Raw genomic sequence first — 27,371 nt, 5'->3', positions numbered from 1 at the left:
TTTACCAAAGTTTATATTTTATCTTTTTACAGGCTGAAGTAATTTAATCTTTGCAACAAACTTTCAATGTTGTTATTATTACTTGTAATTTACAGATGAAGAGACTGAGGTTCAGAACTCATCACCAAATTCAGACCCACCCGACAACAAACCAAGTCCTGAGCTTCATATGTAAGAGACACAAACATATGTAAGACAAAGTTATGCCTTCAATGGTTTTCAATTTAAATCAGAATAAGCAGTAAGGTAAAGGAGAGAACATTTAGGACTAATATTGATCAAAGAAATCTCCATGCAAGACAGACCCTGAGTTGGGCTTTGGAAGTTGTGCAATAATGACATTCATGAAAAGACATGAAAACATTCTGAAGATGACAAGGTTTGTTTTTGTTTTGATTTTTTTTTTTTTACACAGTTAGTACCAGACCAGTCATTTGAACTCACTTTAGTACTCATCACTATTTCATTTGCACCCTACATTTTAAAAAATAAGCTATTTTTAGAGCAATTTTAGGTTTATAGCAATACTGAGCAAAAAGTAGATTTCTTACATATTCCCTGCCCACACACATGCACAGCCTCCTACACTATAATATCCCCTACCAGAGTGATACATTTGTTACAGCTAATGAATTTACATTGACACATCATTATCATCCAAATGACATGTATCCACCATTATAGTATCATACAGAGTAGTTTCACTGCTCTAAAAGTCCTCTGTGCTCCATCTGTTCATCCTTACCTCTACTCCTCTAATCCCTGGCAATCAGTGATCTTTTTACTGTCTCTGTAATTTTGCCTTCTCCAGAATGTCATATAGTTGGAATCATTCAACACGTAGCCTTCTCAAATTGGTTTCTTTAACTTAGTAATATACGTTTAAGTTTTCTCCATGTCTTTTCATAGCTTTATAGCTCATTTCTTTTTACTGCTGAATAGCATTCCATTATCTGACTGTACAATAGTTTATGTATCAATTCTTCTACTAAGGTACCTCTGGGGTGCTTCCAAGTTTTGGCAGTTATGAATAAAACTTCTGTAAAAATCCATGTGAAGGCTTTTTTGTGGACATAAGTTTTCAACTCCTTTGGGTAAATAAATACCAAGGAGCATGATTGCTGGATCAATGGGAAAAGTATGTTTAGTTTTATAAGAAAACACTAAACTGTATTCTAAAGTAGCTGTACCATTTTGCATTCCCACCAACAGTGGATGAGAGTTCCTGTTGCTCCATATCCTCATCAGCATTTGGTGCTGCCTTTATTGTCAGTATTCTGGATTTTGACCATTCTAATAGATATATAGTGTATCTCATTATTGTTTTTTAAAAAACATATTTGTTTTGTTTTCTATCAACCCATCTTTTTTCAGCCAGGGAATGGCCTCTTTTCTTCCTCTTTTCCTGTAGATTCTACTGTTTTCATTTGTCTAAGGTGATTTCAATTTTTGATTATTGATTTTGTTGCCAGTCTTTCTTATAAATATTTTTCTTCATATGCTTTGGAAATTTGGTTTGCAGGTTTATTTTCAGTGAAAAATTATTTTCCTTTTTACATTTCCTTCTTCTCCTTTTCCTTTCTATTTCTGTCTTCTTACTCCTCTTCCTGTCTAGTGATTTACTTTTCTTCCATCTTATTTTTGTGGCCTCCAGTCCAGAGCCAGCTAAAATACTGGCGCTCTGGTCTCCTGCTTCATGGTGATAGTAAAGATCCCACCAACGTGTCTGCTAGCTGCTTGGTCAGGTTGCCTCTTAGGGACTCTGCTTGCATGGAGAACATTTATTCTCTGTTACCTTCACAGCAACCATACTTTGGGTGGCCTCTACCTGCTTCTAAACTGGTGGAAGTCCACCCAGACCTTGGCTTTTGCTCTCTATATGATGCTGTGTTTCTGCGTCTCTTATGATCCAAGGAGAGGTACAGAAGAATGCATAAAATATATATGTTTTTAAAAGAATGATAAAGTAAGCACATATTAAGATCACCACTGGCTGTCTTTTACATTTTTCTCTTTATATTGTTTTCTCTGTCAAGTCCTTAGAGTAAGAACCTCCTGTCTACTCTAACTGCAGGTGACACTCCAGAGACCTCTGAGTTCCGTTGCCAGAACCCTCTGGGTTCTAGGATACCTTGATCTCTTGGGGGTTGAGGGTTTTGAGAGCAGCTCCAGGACCTTATAATTATTTAGCCCTGGTATCTTCTGACTAGGTGTGGTTACCATTCCCTTTTCCTCCAGTTAAACAATTATTAGCTCGAGATGTTCACAGTTTTTTCTCCTGACAACAGCTTGTCAGTTCAAGCCTATGAACTCTATACATATTCCACCTGCAAGAAGAGAGAGGATTATTTCATATACAGTGTATATTGCCCCAAGACTTAAGGCCAACAAACTTTCAAAAATCTTTCAGAAATGTGTGTGTATCCCAAAGTATAAAAAGAAAATCATAAAATTGGAGTGGATGTTTAATTATCTTCAAAATTAACAGTCATTAATTGTTCAATTAGGATTATACACATTTTACATTTTGTAGCAATGAGGTTAGATTTATTTCACGAGAATATCTGATCATCTACAGATGTCAGAAATCGGCTAACTATAAATTATATGAGTTATTTTTGGATTAAAATTTTTCAAGTGCAAGTTTTTTTAAAAACTTTTTACAGAAAAAAATATTTAATTTAAGGCCTGGGTATAACAATATGTTTGATGTGTTGTGGAGCTAGACCTCCGGAAGAGAGGTTAAAGGGGACTTATGAGCTAAAAAGAGACAAATAATAGAGATGGCAAGAGATGGCTGCTAAGGGGCTTGTGTGTGCCAGACGCTGTTCCAGGAGCAAAAGTCACAGCTCTCCAGAGAGGTCACAGTCTAGTAAGGAATCAGTTCAATGAAACAAAGTGTCAAGTGTTATTAAGGAGGTGTGCGCACTTGTAGTCCAGGTGTGGAGAGAACTCCCAAGGGGACAGGAACCAGGGAGACTTCTGAGGTGACTCTTGATCTGACAAGAGGCATACGGGCAAAAGGGGGCGGGGGAGAAAGATTAAAAATATTAAGTGACAAGGCAAGGAGAAAAAGAGGAAAGGAAGAAGAGCTCGATGCGATCCGCGCTCCGGCCATCGGGCATCGACTGCTAGAGTCTGAGCACAGTCACCGCCCCTCCTCTCCTTTCCCCTCCCCGGCCTCCCCCTCCCCTTCTTCCCTGGAGCGTCAGCCGCCAGCCCGGCCTGCGCTAGCTCCGAGGCTGCGGGCTCCCCGGAGACGCCATGTACCGGCTCCTGTCGGCCGTAACGGCCCGGGCCGCGACCCCTGGGGGCTGGGGCTGGGGCTGCGGGCGGCGCGGGGCTCACCAGCGTGCCGGGCTGCCGCACCTCGGCGCGGGCTGGGTCGGTGGCCTCGGGCTGGGGCTGGGGCTGGCGCTCGGGGTGAAGCTGGCGGGGGCGCTGAGGAGCGCGGCCCCCGCGCCGCCCCCCTCGGACCCCGACCCCGAGACGTTGCCTCAGGCCGAGCCGCAAGCGCCAAAGGAGCAGCCCCTCGCCGCGTGGTCTCCGCAGACCCCGGAGCTGCCCCGCTCCAGGCGCTTCGCCAGAGCCATCGACAGCAGCCGTGACCTGCTGCACAGGATCAAGGTGCGGCGACGAGGGGCGTAGACGGCTGGGAACCTGGCCTCCGGTCCCCGGCGTCACCTCGGAATGGGGCCCCTCGGTGGTCATCTCCCCGGGCCGAACAGACCCCACTCCGGGCGGTGGGATGCCCGCGGTCAGCTTCCGAGAAAAACTTCCCGTTTTCCGACCTCTGGGCCACGGTCAGATGCTCTTGGGGGTTGCCCAAGTCAGGGCGGAGGTTACCGCCCGTCCCGGGGACCGCCCCCTCCCACTCTGGGTGCCGAGTCGGCACACCCCTCACACCCCTCATGGTTAGCGCCGTCCCGGCGCGGGTGGGCGGGGCCCAGGTAGAGGGGGCGGGGCCATGCCCCAGGTGTAAGCTGTGGTGGATGTGCCAGGTGTTTCGGCCTGTCTTTGAACTGTCTGTTCCTTGCCACTTCGTTCGTAGGATGAGGTGGGCGCACCCGGCATAGTGGTTGGAGTCTCTGTAGATGGAAAAGAAGTCTGGTCAGAAGGTAGGCTCAGAAAAGTTATTTAGTGCCTTGTTTTGTGCCAGTTGGGGAATGAAAACTTGATATTTTACTTCTTGGTGTGAATCCCGTGAAATACCGTTCGGTTTACAGAAAACCATCCATATTGTAGAGAAAACGTATCTAACAAGTATCGGGTTTTCTAAAAGAAGATTTAAAATGTGACTAATGAATAACTTGGAGTCTTTAAAATGGCTTATTTCTATGCCCACTCTTCTATAAAAACTGAATTTATTGTTCTGAAAGTTGTATATAAAACTTTTAACTGCATATGTGTAGATAACCCTTATGAGTAGATAAACTGTCAGAATTTTAAATTCAACCTACGATTTATTGAGCCGCCTATCATGTAAATGCACAATAGTAAGTACTGAGGGTGTACACGATTCCTGTCCTTAACGAGTTTACCATCCACTTTGCTTTTTTTTTTTTTTTTTGAGTAGGCAGAGGTGTCAGGTATTTTTTAAAACAAAAAGCTAGAAGCCTTGGAAGAGGTATTTCTAATCATTTTATGATACTTTTATCAGATCCTATTTTATAACTTTATTTACTTCTCCATTCCACACAAATGTGTTCAGCCGGTCATCCCAGGTTTTGAGGAACCATACTTTTAGGAAATGTTTCTGACATCATTTAAGAAAGTAGTACTTCTTTACTACTTACTTTGGGAGCAGTGGAGTCTTGAATTTAAAGAAAAATGATTCTTCCCCCAAGTATAAGTATAGCCTAATCAATATACCTAATTTATGAAAAATATTGTAATCAAAAATTAGACAAATGTCAGCTTTATAGGTGAGGACTGTGTTTTTAATGCAAGTATTTTAGCATGATTCATGTTTACAGTTTAAAAACCATCATTTTACATGTTTTCTTTTTTTTCAAATCTTAGTTCTTTATATCTCTTATATTTCCACACGTTCAGCATGTCCGGAAGATGAAACCAAGCTTAAAATTTTTTTCTAGAAGGAGCTTTAAGTTAGTAGGACATTGTTTTCCTTCTCATTTGCAGCTGAATTGAATTGATAGAGTGGGTTTACAGGATCTCCTTTCACATTTATTTTTATTGGATGGCTATTTTAAGGAATTCAGTAAAAACTCACTCAAAAATCAATAAATATAATCTGAAGAACAATGGTGTTTTCCGTAAAGAATGTAGAGTAATTTATTTAAGATGTAGACTAACCACATGTTTAGATAAGCTAAGAAAAATTAGTATTTGAATCAGATGGAAAAATTGCTATTGTGCACAAGGTACAATTCAGTTTAGTTATGTTTAAATTGTTAGACTTACTGTTGTCGGTGTTGTTAAGACGGTCATCTCTTACATGTTAAATTTTCATTAACTTATAAAAGTGGAATATCTTCTCCTTTAGATAAATGCATAAGATGTTTTAAGATAGTATTTTTTTTTCAGTTTTTCAAGACTCCTTTGACCATGAAGCTTATCAATAGTGACTTTTTGCTTATTTTTCAAAGGTTTAGGTTATGCCGATGTTGAGAACCGTGTACCATGCAAACCAGAGACAGTTATGAGAATTGCTAGTATCAGCAAAAGCCTCACCATGGTTGCTCTTGCCAAATTGTGGGAAGCAGGGAAACTAGATCTTGATATTCCAGTACAACATTATGTTCCTGAATTCCCAGAAAAGGAATATGAAGGTGAAAAGGTAATGAAACACGCAGTTCATTTTACAAATGGCATGTTAAATGGTTTAAAAGGTTATATGGGATTCTTTGGTTTGTTTTTAACTATCATTGATTTTTTTTAATCCAGATAATGAGTATTTTCCTGAAATTCGAGGCTAAAATCTGTACGTGATATATTTTTCCAGCAGCAATTTAAAATAGAAAATATTGTTGGAGGATTGTTCCAAGGCTATTAACTTTTTATTATAGTTTAATAATATAATTGAACTTTCATGTTTTTACAATTAGGTTTCTGTCACAACAAGATTATTGATTTCCCATTTAAGTGGAATTCGTCATTATGAAAAGGACATGAAAAAGGTGAAAGAAGAGAAAGCTTATAAAGCCTTGAAAATGAAAGAGACAATGGAATCCGACCAAGAAAAAGAGTTGAAAGAAAAAGGAGGCAAAAGCAATGAAAGGAATGACTTTGCTAAAGCTAAGGTAGAGCAGGATAATGAAGCCAAAGGCCGGAATTCAAAACCTGTCAAGAAAAAAAATGATTTTGAACAAGGTGAATTGTATTTGAGAGAAAAGTTTGAAAATTCAATTGAATCTCTAAGATTATTTAAAAATGACCCTTTGTTCTTTAAACCTGGTGAGTGTTAATTCCTTCTCTTAACAAAGTCATCATTACTGAAGTGTTAATTTTCAGAAAATCCAAAATGATACCATCCTGAGTGTATTTGATGTGGTTGATGATTATGCATTGATTTTGTTGTCAGACTAGTGCTTACCTTTTATGTATTTCTTAACAATAATTAAGAACTTAACATGTAGCTCCCACCTAGCATTCCAGGCAGCTAGTTCTTTTGATTTAGCCTCACAGTCATTTAGTGGATTCTCAATATCAAGATATTTGTGGAAAAATTACGGAGAAATGTTGGAATAATAGCTCTCCAAACTAAATCTGAACCAAAGTAGACATGATAAAGTATTGCTAGTATCAATTAGAATTTAAATTACTCAGTTATTTTGTGCCTTCATTCCTTGAAGAAATTAGAGTTCATCAACTTAATTTTATTTCCCAAAAAGCTAATCTATAAAAATTACTGTCTTCGTTTTTGTACAGTGCCTACTGAAACCATTTAATATCTTTAAATGTACCATAGGCTTATTTACTTTTCTCCCATTTTCATTTTTAAAGTTTTTACCATGAATAGATATTATATAGGTATAATTAATAAAGGCAATGAAATATTATGGATTTTATCTGAAAAAAATAAGATTTTCACCAATTTTTAGTACAGATGATACAGTCTACATTTCCAGAATCCAAAATGAAATCAAGGTATATATTTGAAACAGGACGTATGTTTGAATATATTTTTTATTTTAATATATATTTGAAACAAGGTTTTTATATCTATATTTTATTAAAATAACTTGTACAGTTATTTATGCCTTAAACAATGGATAGTGTGTTAAGAATAAGACAGGTGACTCACGAATCCAAATTTGCTTTTCTTTCCCTTCCTATTTTATTGCCAGTCTGAAGGATTTCTGTCATGTTTGAAGTAGGACTTATTTGTTTATTTGTTATAGAAAGGAGTAGATTCATATGAAATTTTAGGTATATTGATAATCATTTTATTCTTATGTTAGGGACATGGAATAAGTAGGGCCATTGCAAAGCTAACTGAATTTAATATATCATCCATGTTTTATAAATGCTGAAGTAAAATATTCCAATGTTAAGGTATACCAGTTTTCAGTGGGAAAATATTTTACATATTTTTAAATAATAATGAATCATTTTCTTTTTTTTTTCTTCCATGCAATGATGTCTCAAGGTAGTCAGTTTTTGTATTCAACTTTTGGCTATTCCCTACTGGCAGCCATAGTTGAAAGAGCTTCAGGATATAAATATTTGGACTATATGCAGAAAATATTCCATGACTTGGATATGCTGACAACTGTGCAGGAAGAAAATGAACCAGTGATTTACAATAGAGCAAGGTAAATGAATACCTTTTGATGTGTTTAGCTATATCACATCTTAATGCTATGTTACCAATTTAAAGTCAAGTTCTCCTTGTCTCCTTTCTAAAATCAACTTGCCATTTTTGGGGAGCTTTTCTTCATGTCTGTTTTCCCATCTATAAAGTGAGTGAAGTGAGTGAAATAAAATGTATTTGTAAAGTACCCTGAAGATTCTTAGATGAAAGGCAGCAATAATAATTTAAACACATGAATAATTAAACCAAAATTACACCCATCATTGGCATCTATAGTTTGCTCTTTAATAATCCCTTATATGTTTTATATACTAGTGCTTTCTTTGTTTACTTTTTATTGTTTTAATTTTTATTTTGAAATGATTTCATACTTATAGAAAAGTTAAAAGAATAGTATAAAGAATTTCCGTATACTCTTCACCCAGATTCCACAGATGTTATCATTTTACCACATTTATTTTAACTCTCTGTATATTTGAGGTTTTTTTTTTTCCCCTGAACCATTTGGTATAAGTTGCAGACATGGTATTCCTTTACCCATAAATACTTCACTGTGTATTTTCTAAAACAAGGACATTCAGGAAATTAACATTGACACAATATTTTTATCAGATCTATAGACCTTATTCAAATTTTTCCAGTTGTTCCAATAATGCCCTTTACAGCAGCAGTTTCATGATGTAATTTGTCCCATTATTGGTGATGATAATTTTAATTGCTTTGTTGAAGTGGTACCTGCCCTGCACTGTAGAAGTTTGAAAGTCATTTTATTGAAATATATCAAATGAAACATTTATAATTTTTTACTAGTAATTTATAAAAGGGGCATTGGGAGAAAATTTTGAAGCTAATAAGTAGTTTTATGATTATGGATGTTTTCCATTTAAATTATTTGGTTTGTTAGAAACGTAATATTTAACAAATCAGCTGTTGCATATTTCCATCAGTACATGCTTTTAATGGTACTTGAACTAGGTGAAATGGTGGAATTTTTTTAGCTTTATCTTCCTATCTTCACTCTAATTTTGTTTAATCTTCTGTTGTACCTAGTTAAATTACCATTTAAAAATTACCACCTTATTTAAATGAATTAAATATGTATGCATTGCTAGTCAGCCTAAAAGAGATTTTTTTGGACCTAGAGGAAATTGGGTTAGCAGCAAGCAATGAATTTTAATTTTTTAAATGGCCTGTAGTTCTCAACCAGTTTGGACTCTTAGTGTTTATTATTTTTAGATATAACATTCTATTTACTGGAAAGCATGAGAAAAATTGACAAGTACCAGTGATTGTGAATTGAATCTAAAAAAGATTAATAAAGATGACCTTATTTTGATTTAGATCCAGGCATTTGATAATAAATGCCTAAACTTATATGTAAGGGAGAGAAGAACATTATGTGTCATTGAGCCTCTTTTCTAAACTAAAAATTAAGGCTCTATGAATATACAGGCTACAGAACCACTATCATTAATTTTCTGTTTTCTTAATGAGTGATTAATTTATGACTTGCACAAAAATCTAAATGGCAGATGATAGAGAGTTAATATGTTTTTTTTGTCTTTCATTCTTTGGAAAAAGGTAGTGGGTTTCCATTTATATTGTAAAACGTTCCTATCTGCTCTGGATTTTTTATTTAGGTTTTGGCAGTACTCAATAGTGCTAAAAGGGTAGTTGATTCATTTTAGTTAGATTAAATGGGCTGTTGAAATAAAATAGAGAACAGAAAACAAAGGAAATGTTGTTACCTAATGTTCTATTCATTAGCTTTGTTTTTATTTTACTTAATACAGTATCTATTTGGGCCTCTAAAAGTCAACTCTAATTCTACTCTCTTTTTTTTTTATTGTAATTATTTTAAAAGAACTTAAAGGGACCACCTTTTGTGGAGAGTTCAGGCAGTAAAAGGAGTCATTTCAAACATATTATTTTTAAAAAACCTTAAAGTAAACTTAGTAAATTCATATTTCTATTCGTTTGTTTTATGGTACCATTTTGCAGGAAATAAAATTTCTAGCAAAAGTTTTCAGCCTTGTTATTTAGTTTGCTGACTCCTTGATCAGAATCATAAATTAAATGTTTATGCTCTCCTGACCAAGCCTTTTTAGAGTTATTGTACCCCAAGAGTAAATATTTATTGTCTTATCACTTCTCTGTGTATGTATGTGTTTAAAATAGTACCTTTCGGTGTCTGTCGCCTGTTTAAGGTATTTCCCCAGAATCTCACCCCAAAAGACTACTGACATTTCTTTGGCCAGAATTTTAACCACAGGCCACATTTAGCTGTAAAGAATGCAGGGAAACTAGTTTGTAACTGGATACATTGCCTTTCTGAATAATATTGAGATTTTCTTAAATTGAAGAATAGGAACATTGATTATGTGTATATAAATAGATATATTGATTCTGTACAGCAGGTATATTTTGTATAGGCAGATATCCACAAGCCAGTGGAGCAAATGTTCGTGACACTGAAAGACACTCAGTTTGTTGATAGGGGAATCCTTAGTCAATGTATTAGCTCATGTTTTCTATGCATTTTGTACAATACTTGAAACAAAAATCTCTTTTATAATTGGATGGGACCAAAGCCAATAAATGAATGTTTTCCAAAGTGTTCACTCTGTTTTGACAGTATAGATATGGCCTTTTCCTTCTGTTGTTATTTTTTATTATTTTTTTAATCTTTATTTTCTAGAGTGTCTTCTAAAATTAAGCATTGTTCTTTATGAATCTTTCTTTATGCCTTTGGCTGACAGACTCTTGTAATAGATTCAGTGCAGATGTTAATGCTGAATGTTGAAATGGGATTGTTTTTTATACTATGCATTTTAAATTTTGTGGGTTTTAAAACTCATAACAATAAAATACAAAGTGCATAATTGCTTCTAAAGGCATTTAAGAAGCATTTATAAAAGTATTTTGAATTTCTAAGTTTGTAGATGTAGATTTCTGTGGTTATATAGTATTCTTGTGCAGAATTTACAGATTCTTAAATAAGTAGAAAGAGGCTGTTTGTTATCTGGCATCATTCTGTCAGTTACTCAGTCACAAAGATGTACCAGTAATTTAAGAACTTGTGTCTACATCCCATTCTTTTTAGAGCAGAAATTCCTTAAGAATTTGAAAGTTATCGTCCAGCTGAAAAAAATCATTTTCATGAAAAACCATTAATTTGTCCTCTGTGAAAAGAAATCAAGGGATTAAAGTCTAGAATTTGCTTATTTAAAATTTAGAATTCTAAATTAAAGTCTGGAATTCTCCATAGTTTTATATTTTAAAGGAGGAATGACCAAAGAGTCCTAATTTCCAGCCTTCATATCAGTGATTTGAAATGCTTTACTGTTAAAAGGAAGTTACACAAAGCTGATTACTGGCCAAAATATACTGGCAGTTCTCTCCTAGTTGACAAACTTGGAGTTCATTCTAAGAAGTATGTTTCTCAATGAGAAAGTGTATTTATGTTATTTGGCTTCTTTTAGATTTGATCAGCTTGGAATTATAAGTATAATCAGTGTTTAGGCATAAAGTAATGAGAAAGTTTCTGAGAATGTATGATTACTGCATTGAAATACAATCTGTCTCATGTGTACATTTTCCTGTTCATTTTCATGTGTAAAGTCAATAACAGACTATTAAATTTTTAATGACCATTCTTATTTCATTTTAGATTTTATGTTTACAATAAAAAGAAACGTCTTGTCAACACACCTTACGTGGATAACTCCTATAAATGGGCTGGTGGTGGATTTCTGTCTACAGTGGGTGACCTTCTGAAATTTGGGAATGCAATGCTGTATGGTTACCAAGTCGGGCTGTTTAAGAACTCAAATGAAAATCTTTTACCAGGATATCTAAAACCAGAAACAATGGTTATGATTTGGACACCAGTCCCTAACACAGAGATGTCTTGGGATAAAGAGGGTAAATATGCAATGGCATGGGGTGTCGTAGAAAAGAAGCAAACATATGGTTCTTGTAGGAAGCAACGGCATTATGCCTCACATACTGGAGGTGCAGTGGGTGCCAGTAGTGTCCTGCTGATCCTTCCTGAAGAACTGGATGCAGAATCTATAAATAAGAAAGTCCCCCCAAGAGGAATAGTTGTTTCTATCATATGTAATATGCAGTCTGTTGGCCTCAATAGCACTGCTTTAAAGATTGCTCTGGAATTTGATAAAGACCGATCAGACTTACCTTAATATCACAGATGCAAAATGAACTGTTTCATTTTTTTAAAACATTAACTAAAGTTCCAAAATACATGAGATTTTTAAGAATAAATTTGTAATAGAGTATAATTGAATGCAGAGAATTATATACCTCTAATTGCTTAATTTTGTAATTGTCTTTTATTGTAGGATTAGTTCTTTATACTCAGGGAAGTATAACTATATTGTATTTTTGAAAAAAATGTTAACTATTGGAATAAAATATTCTGATAAAAGTATGTACTTTTGGAATATGTAATATAGAGAAATCTCATTCAACAGGAACCTTCACATGTTATCTTTTTTTTTTTTCCTTTTTTTTAATCCTCCCCTTTGGTTACCAAAAGCTTGTCTCTACATCTATGGGTCTTGTTTTGTTTTGTTTTTTTAGATTCCACATATAAGTGAAATCATATGGTATTTGTCTTTCTCTGTCTGACTTATTTCACTTAGCATAATACCAGCTAGGTCCATGTTGTTGCAAATGGCAAGATTTTATTCTTTTTAATTGCCACATAATATTCCATTGTGTACACACACATACATATACATATATACCACTTCTTTATTCATCTATAGATGGACACCTAGGTTGCTTCCATCTCTTAGATATTGTAAGTAATGCCGCAGTTAACATAGGGGTACATATATCTTTTAAAATTAGTCTTTATTTTATTCAGATAAATACCCAGAAATAGTTTCTGAGTTGTACAGCTGCTTTAAAAGAAATTTTTTTTGAAGGATCCTGTACTGTTTACAAAGTGGCTGCACCCATTTACAATCCTACCAACAGTATACAAGAGTTCCCTTCTCTCTACATACCAGCACTTGTTATTTATTGATTTTTTTATGATAGCCATTCTGACAGGTGTAAGGTGATACCTCATTGTGATTTTGATTTTCATTTCCCTGATGATTAGTGATGTTGAGCATCTTTTCATTTGTTGTCTGTTGGCCATCTTTTTGTCCTCTTTGGAGAAATGTCTATTTGGTCTTCTGCCCACTTTTTAATTGGATTGTTTTGGGGGTTTTTGGTGTTGTATGAGTTCCTTACATATTTTGGATACTAACCCCTTATCAGATGTATCATTTGCAAATATCTTCTCCCATTCAGTAGATTGTCTTTTTTTTTTTTTGATGGTTTCCTTCGCTGCGCAAAAGCTTTTTATTTTGATGTATTCCCATTTGTTTATTTTTCTGTTTACCTTGCCCTTGCCCTAGGAGATATATCCAAAAAGATATTGTTAAGACCAATGCCAAAGAGTTTACTGCCTATGTTTTCTTCTAGGAGTTTTATGGTTTTGTGTCTTACCTTTAAGCTTTTTATTCATTTTGAGTTTATTTTTGTATATGGTATAAAAAAGTGATCCAATTTCTTTTGCACTATCCAGTTTTTCCAGCACCACTTATTGAAGAAATTATCTTTATTGTATATCTTTTTCTCCTTTGTCCTAGATTAGTTGATCATATAAGTGAGGATTTATTTCTGCACTCTCTATTCCAATTTTTTATGTCAGTATATATACTGTATTTTGATTGTTGTAGCCTAGTAGTATAGTTTAAAATTGGGGAGTGTGATACCTCTCACTTTGTTCTTTCTCAAGGTTTCTTTGGCTATTCGAGATCTTTTGTGGTTCCATCTTAATTTTAGGATGAGTTGTCTGGTTCTGAGAATGCCATTGATATTTTGATAGGAACTTCCAGTCCATGAACATGGTGTATCCTTCTATTTATTTATATCTTAGAATTTTCAGAATACAGGTCTTTCACCTTGGTAGTTAAATTTATTCTTAGTTATGTTATGTGTTTTGATGCAATTGTAAATTAGATTGTTTTTGTAATTTCTCTTTCTGATCATTATCATTGATGTATAGAAATAAAACAGATTTCTATATATTGATTATCCTGAAACTTTACTGGATTCATTTACTAGTTCTAATAGTTGTTTGGTGTGGTCTTTATGGTTTTTTGTACATAGTGTTGTGTTATCTGCATATAATGAACGTTTTACTTCATTCCTAATTTGGATGCCTTTTATTTCTTTTTATTGCCTGATTACTATGGCTAGGATTTCCAATACTGTGTTGAATAGAAGTGGCAAGAATGAGATTCCTTGTCTTACTCCTGATCTTAGAAGAAAAGCTTTCAGTTTTTTACCGTTGAGTATGATTTTAGCTGTGGGTTTGTCATATATACCCTTTATTATATTATGTTCCTTCTATACCATTTATTGAATGTTTTAATTATAAGTGGATGTTTTATCTTGTCAAATGCTTTTTCTACATCTACTGATATGATCATATGATTTTTATCCTTTTATTTTGTTAATGTGGTGTGTCACATTGATTTGTATATGTTGAACCATCCTTGTACCCCTGGAATGAATCCCACTTGATCGTGTATTAAGTAAAAAGATGTATTGCCTTTTTAATGTATTATTGAATACTGTTTGCTAATACATGGTTGAGAATTTTTACATCTTTATTCATTAGAGATATTGGTTTGTAATTTTCTTTTTTTGTATTGTCCTTGCCAGACTTTGGTGTCAGGGTAATTCTGGTTTCATAGAATGAGTTAGGCAGTTTTTCCTCTTCAATTTTTTGGAAGAGTTCAAGAAGGATAGATGTTAAATTATCTTTGAATCTTTGGTAGAATTCACTAGTGAAGCCATCTGGTCCTGAACTTTTACTTTTTTTTTTTCATTTATACTCATTTTATTTATTTTTTATTTTTATTTTCATTATGGTGACATTGGTTAATGAAACCCGGTTAAGTTTCAGGTATACAATTCAACAGGAAGGCATATATATATATTGTATTGTGTGTTCACTGCCCATAGTTAGACTTCTTTCTGTCACCACATATTTGACCTCTTTTACCCCATCTACCTCTCCCCTTCCCCCTCCCCACACCTTTTGGTAACCACTAGTCTATTGTCCATGAGAATCTGTCCTGTTCCTTTGTTGCTTTTAGGTTTATATCCCACAAATAAGTGAGATCATGTGGTTTTCAACTTTTTCTGTCTGATTTTGCTTACCATGATTATCTCGAGGTCCATCCATGTTGTTGCAAATGGCAATATTTCACCTCTTTTTATGGCCGAGTAATATTCCATTGTATATGTGTATCACAGCTTCTTTATCCAATCATCTATCGTAGGACACTTTAATTGCTTCCATGTCCTGGACACTGTAAATAATGCTGCTATGAATATTGGTGTGCAAATATATTTTTGGATATGGGTTTTCAAGTCTTTGGGGTAAATACCCAGTAAAGAGATTGCTGGATCATATGGTAAATCAATTCTTAGTTTTTTGAGGAGCCTCCATACTGTTTTCCATAGTGGCTGTACCAATTTGCAGTCCCACCAGCAGTGTATGTATGAGGATTCCTTTTTCTCTGCATCCTCTCTAACACTTGTTATTACTTGTCCTGTTGATAACAGCTATTCTAACAGGTGTGAGATGGTATCTCATTGTGGTTTTAATTTGCATTTCCCTAATAGCTAGCGATGGTGAGCATCTTTTCATATGTTTGTTGGCCATTCGTGTGTCTTCTCGAGAGAAGTGTCTGTTCAGGTCCTCTGCCCTTTTTTTAATTGGTTTATTTTTATGTTGTTATTTAGTTGTATGAGTTCTTTGTATATTTTGGATATTAGGCCCTTATCGGAGGTGTTGCTTGCAAATATATTTTCTCATTCGGTGTTGCTTGCAAATATATTTTCTCATTCGGATGATTTTCTCTTTACGTTGCTGACAGTTTCTTTTGCTGTGGAGAAGCTTTTTAGTTTGATGTAGTCCTATTCATTTATTTTTGCTTTTACTTCCCTTGCCTTTGAAGTCAAATTCATAAAATCCTCTTTTAGTCCAAGGTCCATGAGTTTAGTTCCTATGTATTCTTCTATATAATTTATTGTTTCAGGTCTTATATTCAGGTCTTTAATCTATTTTGAGTTAATTTTGATGTGTGGTAATAGTCAATAGTCTAGTTTAATTCTTTTGCAGGTGGCTTTCCAGTTTTCCCAGCAAGAGGCTTTCCTTGCTCCACTGTATGTTTTTGGCTCTTTTGTCGAAAATTATTTGCCCATATAAACAAGAGTTTACATCTGGACTCTCGATTCTATTCCACCGGTCTGTGTATCTTTCTGCCAGTACCAAGCCGTTTTGATTATTTTTGTTTTGTAGTATAATTTGAAGTTGGGCAGAGTGATGCCTCCAGCCTCATTCTTTATTCTCAGGATGGCTTTGACAACTCAGGGTCTTTTCTTCCATACACATCTGATGATTTTTTGTTCTATTTCTTTAAAAAATGCTGATGAGATTTTGATGGGGATTGCATTAAATCTGTATAACGCTTTAGGTAATGAGGGCATTTTAACTATGTTGATTCTTCCAATCCAAGAACATGGAATATCTTTCCATTTCTTTGTATCTTCTTCAATGTCTTTTAATAGGGTCTTATAGTTTTCATTTTATAGGTCCTTCACATGTTTCTTTAGATTTATTGCTAGGTATTTTATCCTTTTTGTTGCAATTGCAAAAGGAATTATTTTTTCTACTTCTTTTTCTGACACTTCATTATTAGAGTATAGGAACGCTATGGATTTTTGAACATTGATTTTGTGTCCAGAAACTTTACTGTATTTGCTTATTGTTTCTAGTGGTGTTCTTGTGGAGTCTTTAGGGTTTTCTATATAGAGAATCATGTCATCCACAAATAGAGACAGTTTTACTTCTTCATTTCCTAGTTGGACGTCTTTTATGTCTTTCTCTTGCCTAATTGCACTCACTAAGACCTCCAATGTTATATGTCATAGTGGACAGCCTTGTCTTGTTCCTGATTTTAGAGGAAAGGTTTTTAGTTTTTCACTGTTAAGTATAATGTTGGCTGAGGGTTTGTCATATATGGCCTTTATTATGTTAAGGTACTTTCCTTCTATACTGATTTTGTTAAGTGTTGATCATAAATGAATGCTGTATCTTGTCAAAGGCTTTTTCTGCATCTATTGATATGATCAATTGGTATAAAAGGAAAGTACCTTAAAACATAATAAAGGCCATATAAGACAAACTTTTACTTTTAGGAAAGGTTTTTATGACTGTTTCAATTTCCTTACTGTTGATCAGTCTATTTAGATTTTTCAGTTCTTCATGATTCAGTCTCAGAAGGTTATAAATTTCTAAGGACTTATCCATTTCTTCCAGGTTATCGAATTTGGTGGCATACAGCCTTTCATACTATTCTTGTATAGTCCTTTTATTTCTGTGATGTCCCTTGTAACCTCACCTTTTTCATTTCTGATTTTGAGTCTTTTTTCCTTAGTCTAGCCAGAGGTTTGTCAATTTTATTAATCTTTTCAAAGAATCAGCTCTTCATTGCATTAATTTTTTTTCTCTAGTCTTTTTGTTCTCCATTTCATTTAATTCTGCTCTAATTTTTATCATTTCCTTCCTTGTACTGACTTTGGCTTCATTTCTTCTTTTTCTAGTTCTTTAAGGTAAAATTTTAGATTATATATTTGAGATTTTTCTTCTTTCTTGAGGTAGGCCTGTAATGATATAAACTTCCTTTTTAGTACCACTTTTGCTGTACCCCCAAAATTTTGATATGTTGTATTATCATTTTCATTTGTCTCTACGTATCTTTTGATCTATTTGTTCTTTGACCCAGTCACTGTTTAATAGCATGTTGTTTAATCTTCACATGTTTGTGGTTTATCCTGCTTTCTTTTTGCAGTTTATTTGCAATTTCACAGTATTATGGTTGGAAAATATGCTTGGTATAATTTCAGTCTTCTAAATTTGTTGAGGCCAGTTTTGGGTTCCAACATATGGTCTATCCTTGAGAATGTTCCACATTCGCTAGAGAAGAATGTATATTCTGGTGTTCTGGGATATAAAGCTCTATAAATATCGATTATGTTCATTTGATCTAATGTGTCATGTAAGGCCAATATTTCCTTATTGAGTTTTCTGTCTGGATGATCTATCCATAACTGTCAGTGGGGTATGTCAGTCCCCTACTGTAATTGTGTTTTGTCAGTTTCTCCCTTTAGTTCTATTAGTAGTTGCCTTATATATTTGGTGCTCCCAGGTGGGATGCGTATATATTAATGAGTGTTATATCTTCTTGATGTATTATTAATTATGAAATGTCCGTTATCATTACAAAGTGTCCATTTTTGTCTCTTGTTACCTTTTTTTTATCTTGAAATCTATTTTGTCAGATGTAAGTATGGCTATACCCGCTTTTCTCTGGATGCCATTTTCTGGAGATTTTTTACTTTCTTCCTGAATTCCCCTGTTATCTTGGTTATTCATTATGTTTAATGGATTATTTCTCTGCCTGGGCATTTGTGGGAATGAAATCTTTTTAAAGAATTTGACACTTCACTGTTTAGCAAGCTGGTAAGTAGAGGTCTTTCTTTTGTTTTCTAGTAGGTGGCTCTGAAGTGCAAGTTTTTATTTTCTCTTACCTGCACTATTGGAGCTTCTGGGGTCTCTCGGGTGGTTTCACCTTGGTGGTGGAAAATGCTCCATATTCCCTGAGGAGGTGGGCATCCCTGTTACGACCCAATCATCTCAGTCTCAGGACAGCACTCCCATGGATTGGAAGTGGTGGGCTATGGGTCTCCTTCCCGTAGCCAGAAGCTGCTGGCAGGGCTGCTCTGAGTTGACCGAGCTGCCTCTACCAGGCTGTACCACAATAGGCCGGGGATGGATGTGGGGAAGGGAGTGGGTTTGTACATCCACAGTTCTGCTTTTCCTCATGGGTTTATTTGCAATGAATACAGACCACTTAGGTGGAAAGTTTTTTCCAGTCTTTTATAATATGCCAAATGAAGATTTTACTGCCTGGCAGAACACAGTGGGATGGGGTAGGCGGATTCCTGAATCTGTTGAGTCCTTTGCCCAGTACTGGTGGGCATTGGAGTGCTATGATTTTATTTGCACCATTTTTCGGCTCCTGACCCTGGACCAAGCCTCAGTGTGTGCCAGCCGCCCAAGCCCTATTGCTGTCTCTGCGCCTACAGTCTGGTCTGGCCAGTCCTTTACTGCTATCGCGTCCGCTAGGGCTAAAATGAGTGTGGGGATTCATGCAGCTCTGTCTCTGTCCTTCTCCCTCCCTGTCCCATCTCTGCTGTTCACTCAAATATGTCCATCTGCAGATGTCTCAATGCACGATGTCTCAGATGTGTTTGTGTGTTGAACATGGAATCCTTTAATTATAGCTGTCCTACTTGTACCTTCAAGGGGAGAGACCTGGAGGTCCTCTCACGCCACCATGCTGCTGACATATCCTAATTTTATTTAATTTTTTTTCTTTTTGCTCTTCTGATTGGTTGATTTACACTAGTCTGTCTTCCAGGTCATTGATCAGTTCTTCTATATTAGCTAATCTTCTGTTGATTCCTTCTAGTGTATTTTTTATTTCAGTTATTGTATTCTTCAGCTCTGATTGATTCTTTATTATACTGTATTTGTTGAAGTGCTCCCTAAGTTCTTCTATTCTACTCTCAAGTTTGGGGAGGATCTTTATGACTGTTTCATTGAATTCTTCATCAGGCAAATCATTTATCTTTGTTTCTTTAGAGTTCTTTTCTGGGGAGTTTTCTTGTTCATTCATTTGAGAAGTATTCTTCTGTCTTCATTTTGTTGTACTTTCTATGTTTGTATATATAAATTAGACAAAAAAAATGATCTTTCCCTGTCTTGAAGAAGTAGGCTTATGTAGAAGCAACCACGCTGTAGGCTGTGTGTGTGGATGCTTTTGGCAGGCCAGTTGGAGCTGTGTGGGTGGCCATGGCATCTGGGGTGCTAGCCTACTGAGCAGGAGTGGTTCTGTGTAGGGAGGCCTGCTCCTATTGTAAGCAGCTAAAACAGACTCAGGCAATGTATGCAGGAACATGATGCTTGCAGATAAGCCAGAGCACCTGAACAGAACTCCCACCCACCCTAACAATGGCGCTCACCAGTACCTCTAGCCCCAGAGAATCCCTACAGCTCCCATAGAGCTCCTGTGATTTCCCAGCCTTCTCGATTCGCTTTCTTTCATTGTTCAGAAGCTGTTTACTTATCCCTCCATTGTCTCTCAGAGGTAATTGCTCTCTATATAGGTGTATACTTTAGTGTGCTCATGGGAGGGCCACTGCCATCTTGGAAACCCTAGTCTTTTAATATGACAGAAATAAGATAATGAGAAATGGTATATTAGTTTATCTATTGCAATTTAAAAGAGCAAACATTTATTATCTTATGGTTTCTGAGGCCCAGGAATTTAGGAGTAGCTTGGCTGGATGGGACTTGCTCCAGAGGCTCTCATGAGGTTGCAAACGAGATGTTGTCATCTAAAGGCTTCTCTGGAGCTGGAGAAAATGCTTACAAAATGGCCAACTCACTCCTGGGTGGCAAGAATCAGCCTTCTGGCTTGTTGGTGGCAGGGGCCTTAGTTTCTCACCATGTGAGCCTCTCTGTAGGATTACTTGAGTATCTTAATGGCATGACGACTGGCTTCCCCCAAAGCAAGTGATTTAAAAAAGAGATTGAGATTGAGAAAGAAACCATCCAGGCAAAAGTCAAAGTATTTTATAACCTAGCCTCAGAAGTCATATACCATTACATTTGCTATATTCCCTAGATCACACAGACCAATCCTGCTACAGTCTTGGAGGGATTACACAGAATGTGAATATCTGAAGGTGGTGATCATTGGGGATCATCTTAGAAGTTGGTTACCACAGTCTGACTTCTGGCTCCCAATGATTCATGTCCTTCCCACATACAAAATACATTTACCTACTCCCAAGTCCTCCAGAAATTTCATTCTGTTATAGCATCAGCTCAAAGCACAGAATCTATCATTTAAATTAGGTCTAGATGTGGATGAGGCTTCTTATGGGTAGTTCCTTAAATATAGCAAATTAAGGGATCTGAAGGCCCATGAACTAAAAACAAGTTATTTGCTCCCCACGTGTACAATGTACAATGGCCCAACATATGTAGGATAATTGTTATATACCCTTCTGTTCAAAAACGAGAGTAATAGGAGACATGCAAGAGTCACAGGAATTCTGAAATCCAACCAGACACAGGTTGGTAGCTCCCTGATTAGTACTCAAGGCTTGGGAATAATTCTTGGCTCTTTGGCCAAGTTCCCTGGGCTATGGTTTCTGCCCCATGTGGGTTTGTTATTTTTATTTATTTAATTTTTTCATGAAAGGTAGCATGTGTTTGCAGCCATGTGTATATATCCATATCTAATACATAATATTAATTTGTGTCATTTACATTTATACAAATAGTATCATAGTATACATGTTTTCTACATTCCTTTCTTAACATGTTTTTGTGATCTGGTCAAGTTGATATATATAAATCCCATTTATTTTAATTGCTTAAAATATTACATTATGACTATATTATCCATTTTCTTACTGTTTGTTTTTTTTTACTATTATAGACAATGCTGAAAAAAACATACTTTTCTTGGGTTGAATCATATGAAATTGCTGTTTCTATAAGTCAAAAATGCTTGAATATACAGTTTTATATGGTTGGACCTAATTCTGTTGTTCGTATGCCAATACTTTTAACATCTGAGTTTTAATTTTTGACTATACAATGGATGAGAAATGGTATCTTTTACTTGCATTTATCTATTTAGTTAAGTTAGACCTACTTTCATATGTTCAATGTTCATTTAGATTTCCTCTAACATAAATTTCCTACTTATATTCCATGCTCATCCAGAATAGGGGAAACAAATAAAGCATTTCTGTAAGAATTGATCATGGACATGTTCGTGGATTACAGAATAAATAATCTTGAGAAATATTGGAGTTCTCCCAAAGTGTGATAAATTAATGGCCACAAATTCTTCCCATTCCATTGGGCATGCTCTTTTGCAATGTGATTTTGCCATTCTTCCCAGCCAAAGGTAGAATGTTTCTCTCCTGCCTTGAATCTGGGCTGACCTTGTGGCTCGATTGGACCAAAAGATTGTGGTTGAGATGATGTTGCTCAAGTTCCAGAGCTTAGGCTTTAAGAGGCCTTCAAGCTTCTGTGTTCACCCTCTTAGAACAGTGCCCCAGGACTTCCACGTAATACAGAAGCCAGAACAGCTTCCTGAAGCATAGACCACATGGAGAAGAACTGAGATGCCCTAGCTGCCAGACACATGACTGAAATCATTTTGGACCTTCCAGACCAGTTGAGCCTCCAGATAAATGCAGCTGTATAAGTGAGCCCAGGTGAGACCAACCCATGAAATCATGAGAAATAATAAATTATTACTTTAAGCCACTAAATTTTGTGGCTTGCTTTGCAGCAATAGTTAACACAGCTATGCCCTCGTGTGGTAACAAGGTGGGTAAAGAATTTGGGAGAAAAATAGAACTTGAAAGTAATTGGATAGGATCCTTTTTATTTAAAAAAAAATACTATTAACAGAGCACTCTGCCAGGCATTGTGCTAAGCACTTTGTATATGTTGTCTTTTTTATCTTCAAAATAACTCTATTAAGTAGAAATTACTATCCTTACTTTGCCCAAGGTCATACAACGATTAACCATTAGAACTCATTTGAAACCCAGCTATATCTGACTGTAAAGTTTGTTCTAACCATTATCTTCCCATAAAAAAAGCATTTCTAAAAATTTACAGATCCAATAAAAGCCACACTTTAGTGGTATGCAATTTTATAGATGGTGTTTAGTAAAATTTTTTAATCACATAAAACAAATACAAATAAATCTATATTGGGATTTTAAATAGTAAATCTGGCTACAAATAAAAATACACAACTTTCTTACTACACAAATTAATATACAGACAAGGATGACACAGTAGGGTCATGCTTTTACACATCCCTTCAATGTGGTAAAAAGGAGAATGGCACTGTAGTCTGATCCGTTTTGAGAAATTGTGCAGTGCCCAAAAAGCATACTCATTCCATTAGAAATTGTGGTTAAGAATGACATTAAAATGATCACTTTAGCTTTTATGTGTTTTTTTTTTTCAAATGGCTACTAAAGTTAGAACCTAACTACTTAATAAATGCAACTGTTGGGTATTTCTTTGGGCCACAGGACTCCATGAAAAAAAGATGCCATAAACCAAGAAATTTTGGGAACCACTGCGTTAGCTATCGCTCCATATATTAAATATACACCAAACTTTCCATAGTTCTTCAGTTCTTGTGCAAAATTCCTCTATAAATCAGTATGTTAAAGGATCAGTCTCTCAGATTGGGGTATATATGTAGGAAAAAGTCTTGCTAAAAAATGCCTGTCTTAAGTTCCAGCTTTAAAGGTAACAAGTAAAATAGAAGCAATTATCCCAGTCCAAAGAGGAACTGTATAGTGGGGATAAAGATGCACTCTACTTCCAAGCTCCCCAGGGTCATTTCATAAACTATAAAAATGACAATGAACACTGGAGCCACTCAACATACATGTGTAGTCAGGTGTGCTTACCTGCCTGGACCAGAGAATTCAATACCATCTACCATCCCCAGCCAGGATTTCCTAAGGTAAATCATGCCTTCTTGATTCCTCCTATCAAATTTTCTATCCCAAAAGGAGCTTCCTACAACTCAGGTTCTCAAATACAGTTATTGTCCTAATTATGCAGTATATTAGGGCCACATAAATCCAAGGCATTGCGCTGTGATTGTTACATTAACTGTGTACTTCTAAAATGTGTTTCCATAGTTACAACAGCAAAGCTATATTTAGAATTAATAATGGACTCCTTACCATTTGTAATTATTTAGCCCCATCCATAGCAATTCGGAAAAGGACTGAATATCAAATATTTGGGGTTTCTACTCTTGAAATGAGGCACAAACTAATCAGAATACACTTTTTAAATGTTTAAAAGAAACTCAGAGTGTACATACATGTATAGCATAAGCACACATACTTTGAAAAATAAAAAGTAAGCATTTGCCCATAATCAAAACTTTATTGAAAAATTCACACCAAAATAGGAGATCATTGTATACTTACAAAATTAAATGTAATTACATTATCTTGGTAAATTAGAATTACTGAACTGATAAGGCTTTCTGTGATGTAACAAATTCAGGAAGTTGTGTGGATCATTAGTGTTGCTTTCTTCTAAATGAACACCCTACAAAGGAATCACAAGAACATGTTAAGCACAAGTCTATTCTATCTTTGGTATAGTTTTAATCGCAAAAGTACTTAAGTAAAAAACTTAAGTTTTAGGAATATTACATCAGCATTCTTACATAGGTTTATTTGTCCTTTTATACCAGAAATTTGCTATAAATAAATCTTTTATATTTGAATTTACTCTAATGTGATGTGACTACAACTGTCACTCCTGTTTCTCAGATGCTATAAGGAATATGTTTAAGACCATGATCCTGAATTCAACAGTTAAACTTTAATGTTGGCATGACATAAAGGTTCCAGAAGTCTTGCAAGTACATTTTTAAATAAGAAAAATACTTCATACTTGTACCTTACCAGGTCATACCAAATAGATCTTGGATTTGTTGCCAACCCACTTATAACTCTTCCAGTGAAAATAACATGGAATTCACAGCTCCCCAAAATATCACAAGCAAATTTCAAGTGTCATCATGGAATTATAACTCTACAAGTAGTATTATGAAAAACTATTATATTTTCTTACTGCACAAAAGTGAAAGTAGAATTAAAATTAGATTTTCATATTAACCCTTAAGTAGTTACTCATAGAAATCAAACCTCTAGAATTTAAATTTATACATTATCTGTTGCTTAGCTAGCAATGATAAAAACTGTCCTAAGTCTCATGTACCAAATATATAGGAAACAAAATATTTACAAGAGATATTTTTAAATCCTATGGCTTAAAAAATCCATGTCCTATTGTATGTATTCTTTTGCTCCATTCTGATTTATGTTTAATATTCTAAGTTAAGCAAACTGACTAAATACAACAGAATTAGGTGTTCCAAACTAAGAAAAATAATATTCAAAGGAGTTCTTTGCAAGGTCAAGAGTATAAATTTATCCAATTAAACAGGGCAGTCTTTACTGAAAGAGCACACAACGAAAGAAAAATTATTTTGGTAATCATGATTTTAAGATACAGACATTTACAATCATAAAATTTCATCACTGGGTTAGAAAATGCTAAATGATATACCTTCTGTAAGTCTGGCCTTTCCTCCTGTGGGCTGGCACAACACTGTTGAACAACCTACACAAAGAACCACGGTCTGAGCATGGCTGAAAACCGTGGTAATCTTGTAGCAACCTAAAAAAAGGTCAACAAAAGCAGAAGAAAATATTTCAACATAGTTCCAGTAAAGACTTTATATTAAGTACTTTAGTGCTGTGCAATAGCAAGCCACATGTAACAAACTTTCTAGTAACCACATAAAAGTTTTTTAAAAATAAGTGATAATATATTTTATTGAAATCAATATTTCCAAAATATTATCATTTTAACATGTAATCAATGTGTGTGTGTGTGTGTGTGTGTGTGTGTATGCTACATCTTCAAAATCTGTTGTATATTTTATATTTAAAGACTTTTTCCTTCTGACTAGCCACATTTTAAGTGCACCACATATAGTTAATGGCCACCGTATGGAGCAGCACAGCTTTACACTAAAGAATCAACATACCTCTCATTGCATCATGAAAAAGAAAACTCATATTATCAGCTTAAAGTAAATCAAATAGCACATCCACTTTGGAGTTCCATCTTCAACCTCCCTCCCTGCCAAAAAATGTTTCTACAGTGGTTTGAATCGTTTACTGTGAAAATGTCCAATTCTGTAACCACACTTCTACTCTACAGAGGATCCTAATGTAGCTAAATATACACACCACACTAGCAACCCCTATAGAAATTTTCCTTGGGAAAGGAATTAAATTTGAAATTTTACCTGGGCATTTTACATCCATAAAATAAGAATTTGGACTTTGAACTAGCCGTTTCTTTTTGTGTTTTTTCTTTTCCTCTTCCAAGGACGGATGTAGTAAATCTCTAGCCAACTGGATTAAAAAAAAAAAAAAAAAAAAAAAACATATTATTACTACTAGAATGAGACCACAATCCTGGAATCCATACATGAAATATATTTGCAAAACTAAAAATAAGTCATGCTCAGCAGAGGCAACACTTAAAAGCGATTAGTTATGTTTTAAAGCTTAACTTTCATCAAAACTTTTTTATAATGCCTGCGTTCTCCCAGTCCCGGTAAAGGGGCTCCCTGACGATCAGGGAACAACATATGGTAAGGTTAACCGCGTTCTTCTTTACTCAGCTCAGTAACAAGTCTCCAATAAAAACAAAACTGTGGTGCTGAGTAAGAACGTGACCCTGACCCTGGCCCCGCTGAGCAGAAATCGCTGAGGTAGGCACCCGGGAGAAGGCCAACGTCGGGGTGATTCTTGCCCCCGCTAAACCCCAGGGTTCAACGCCTGATCTGACAGGACCTCGGAGTGGCTGAGGCGTGACCGTCCTTGACGGAGTTACCATGTGAGGCAACTGAGAAGACAGTTATTTAAAAAGAGACAAGCAAGGAAATCGCTTCCGAGAGAAGGCAGAGGGAACAAGAAGACTCCAAGGATCACAGCCTCCCGGGCGCCCACCAAAAGCCAGACGGCTGATAAGCTACCCGGGGAGCCCGGGGAGCTGTCCCCTCCCAGCCGCCGACTCCAGATCGCAGCTCAGTGCGGCCCCAGCGCCTCCCGGCCCCACACCCATGCCGGCCGGCCGAGCCGCGCTGCCCGGGCAAGTCCCGACGAGTCCGCCCCGCGCGAGGAGGCTGCGCCGTCGCAGCAGCGTCGCCGCGGTCGGCAGGGAGCCCCAGGGGCCGGCGGATCGGTCCGGCTAGCCCACCCCCGGCCCCTGGACAGACAGAGAAGTCCGAAACACACGCGAAGCTCGAAAGTAAACAACTCACAGGCATGTTGATCCCTTAGCAAGCCCAGCCGGTCCAGGTCTCCGAGGTGACAACGCTGGCGAGCCGCACGCGAACAGGCGCAGCACCAACTTCCGGCATAGAGGAGGCTGGGAGGAGCGGAGGGGCGGGGCGGGCGGGCCGTCCACTCTAGGCGCTCCTCTCGCTGGTGGGAAGCGGGACGGCTTCGGCCCGGGCCGCGACTGTCTGATGGAGTGGGCTCTGAGGGTCGTACCAATCCGAAGTTCCACCTTCTGCGAACCTAACGGGCTCCAGGGCTGGGGCTGCCAGCCGTAGAGCTCCGCAGTGAGCTGCTGTTCCCAAGGCCAGGTTTAGACGGTGTGTGCCTGGCTAGGAAGCCGCCTTGGGCTCAGGCCGCGGGGAGGGAGCACCGACGGCCTCGCAGAACCCGGCTGGCCGACCCCGGACGGCTCACTGGGCCGCTCGTCCAAGGC

At 36.6% G+C, this 27,371-nt stretch overlaps 2 protein-coding genes across 3 annotated transcripts; one reads left to right on the top strand and one right to left on the bottom strand.

The window, feature by feature from the left end:
• Positions 1–3,190: 3,190 nt before the first annotated feature.
• LACTB (lactamase beta) lies at positions 3,191–12,247 on the top strand. 2 transcript variants are annotated; one of them, XM_039865380.1, is made up of 6 exons: positions 3,191–3,627; positions 4,052–4,118; positions 5,610–5,800; positions 6,069–6,333; positions 7,613–7,778; positions 11,448–12,247. In XM_039865380.1, exons 1-6 carry the CDS (start codon positions 3,265–3,267, stop codon positions 11,977–11,979), a joined length of 1,584 nt encoding a protein of 527 aa, XP_039721314.1. In that variant the 5' UTR covers positions 3,191–3,264; the 3' UTR covers positions 11,980–12,247. The 2 variants fall into 2 exon arrangements, with proteins under 2 accessions (XP_039721314.1, XP_039721313.1); XM_039865379.1 differs by having other exon boundaries at positions 3,248–3,627; positions 6,069–6,417.
• Positions 12,248–23,931: 11,684 nt separating this feature from the next.
• RPS27L (ribosomal protein S27 like) lies at positions 23,932–27,074 on the bottom strand. The gene is made up of 4 exons (XM_039865378.1): positions 26,920–27,074; positions 25,897–26,005; positions 25,149–25,259; positions 23,932–24,119 (listed from the first exon to the last, which is right to left on the bottom strand). The coding sequence occupies exons 1-4, from the start codon at positions 26,923–26,925 to the stop codon at positions 24,091–24,093; spliced, it is 255 nt and encodes an 84-aa protein (XP_039721312.1). The 5' UTR covers positions 26,926–27,074; the 3' UTR covers positions 23,932–24,090.
• Between the last annotated feature and the right edge of the window lie 297 nt (positions 27,075–27,371).

Source organism: Pteropus medius, unplaced genomic scaffold (assembly GCF_902729225.1).
Source record: "Pteropus medius unplaced genomic scaffold, Ma_sr-lr_union100, whole genome shotgun sequence".
Taxonomy (NCBI): domain Eukaryota; kingdom Metazoa; phylum Chordata; class Mammalia; order Chiroptera; family Pteropodidae; genus Pteropus; species Pteropus medius.
The sequence above is the reverse complement of the archived record's forward strand: the minus strand, read 5'-3'. Positions and strand labels throughout refer to the sequence as shown.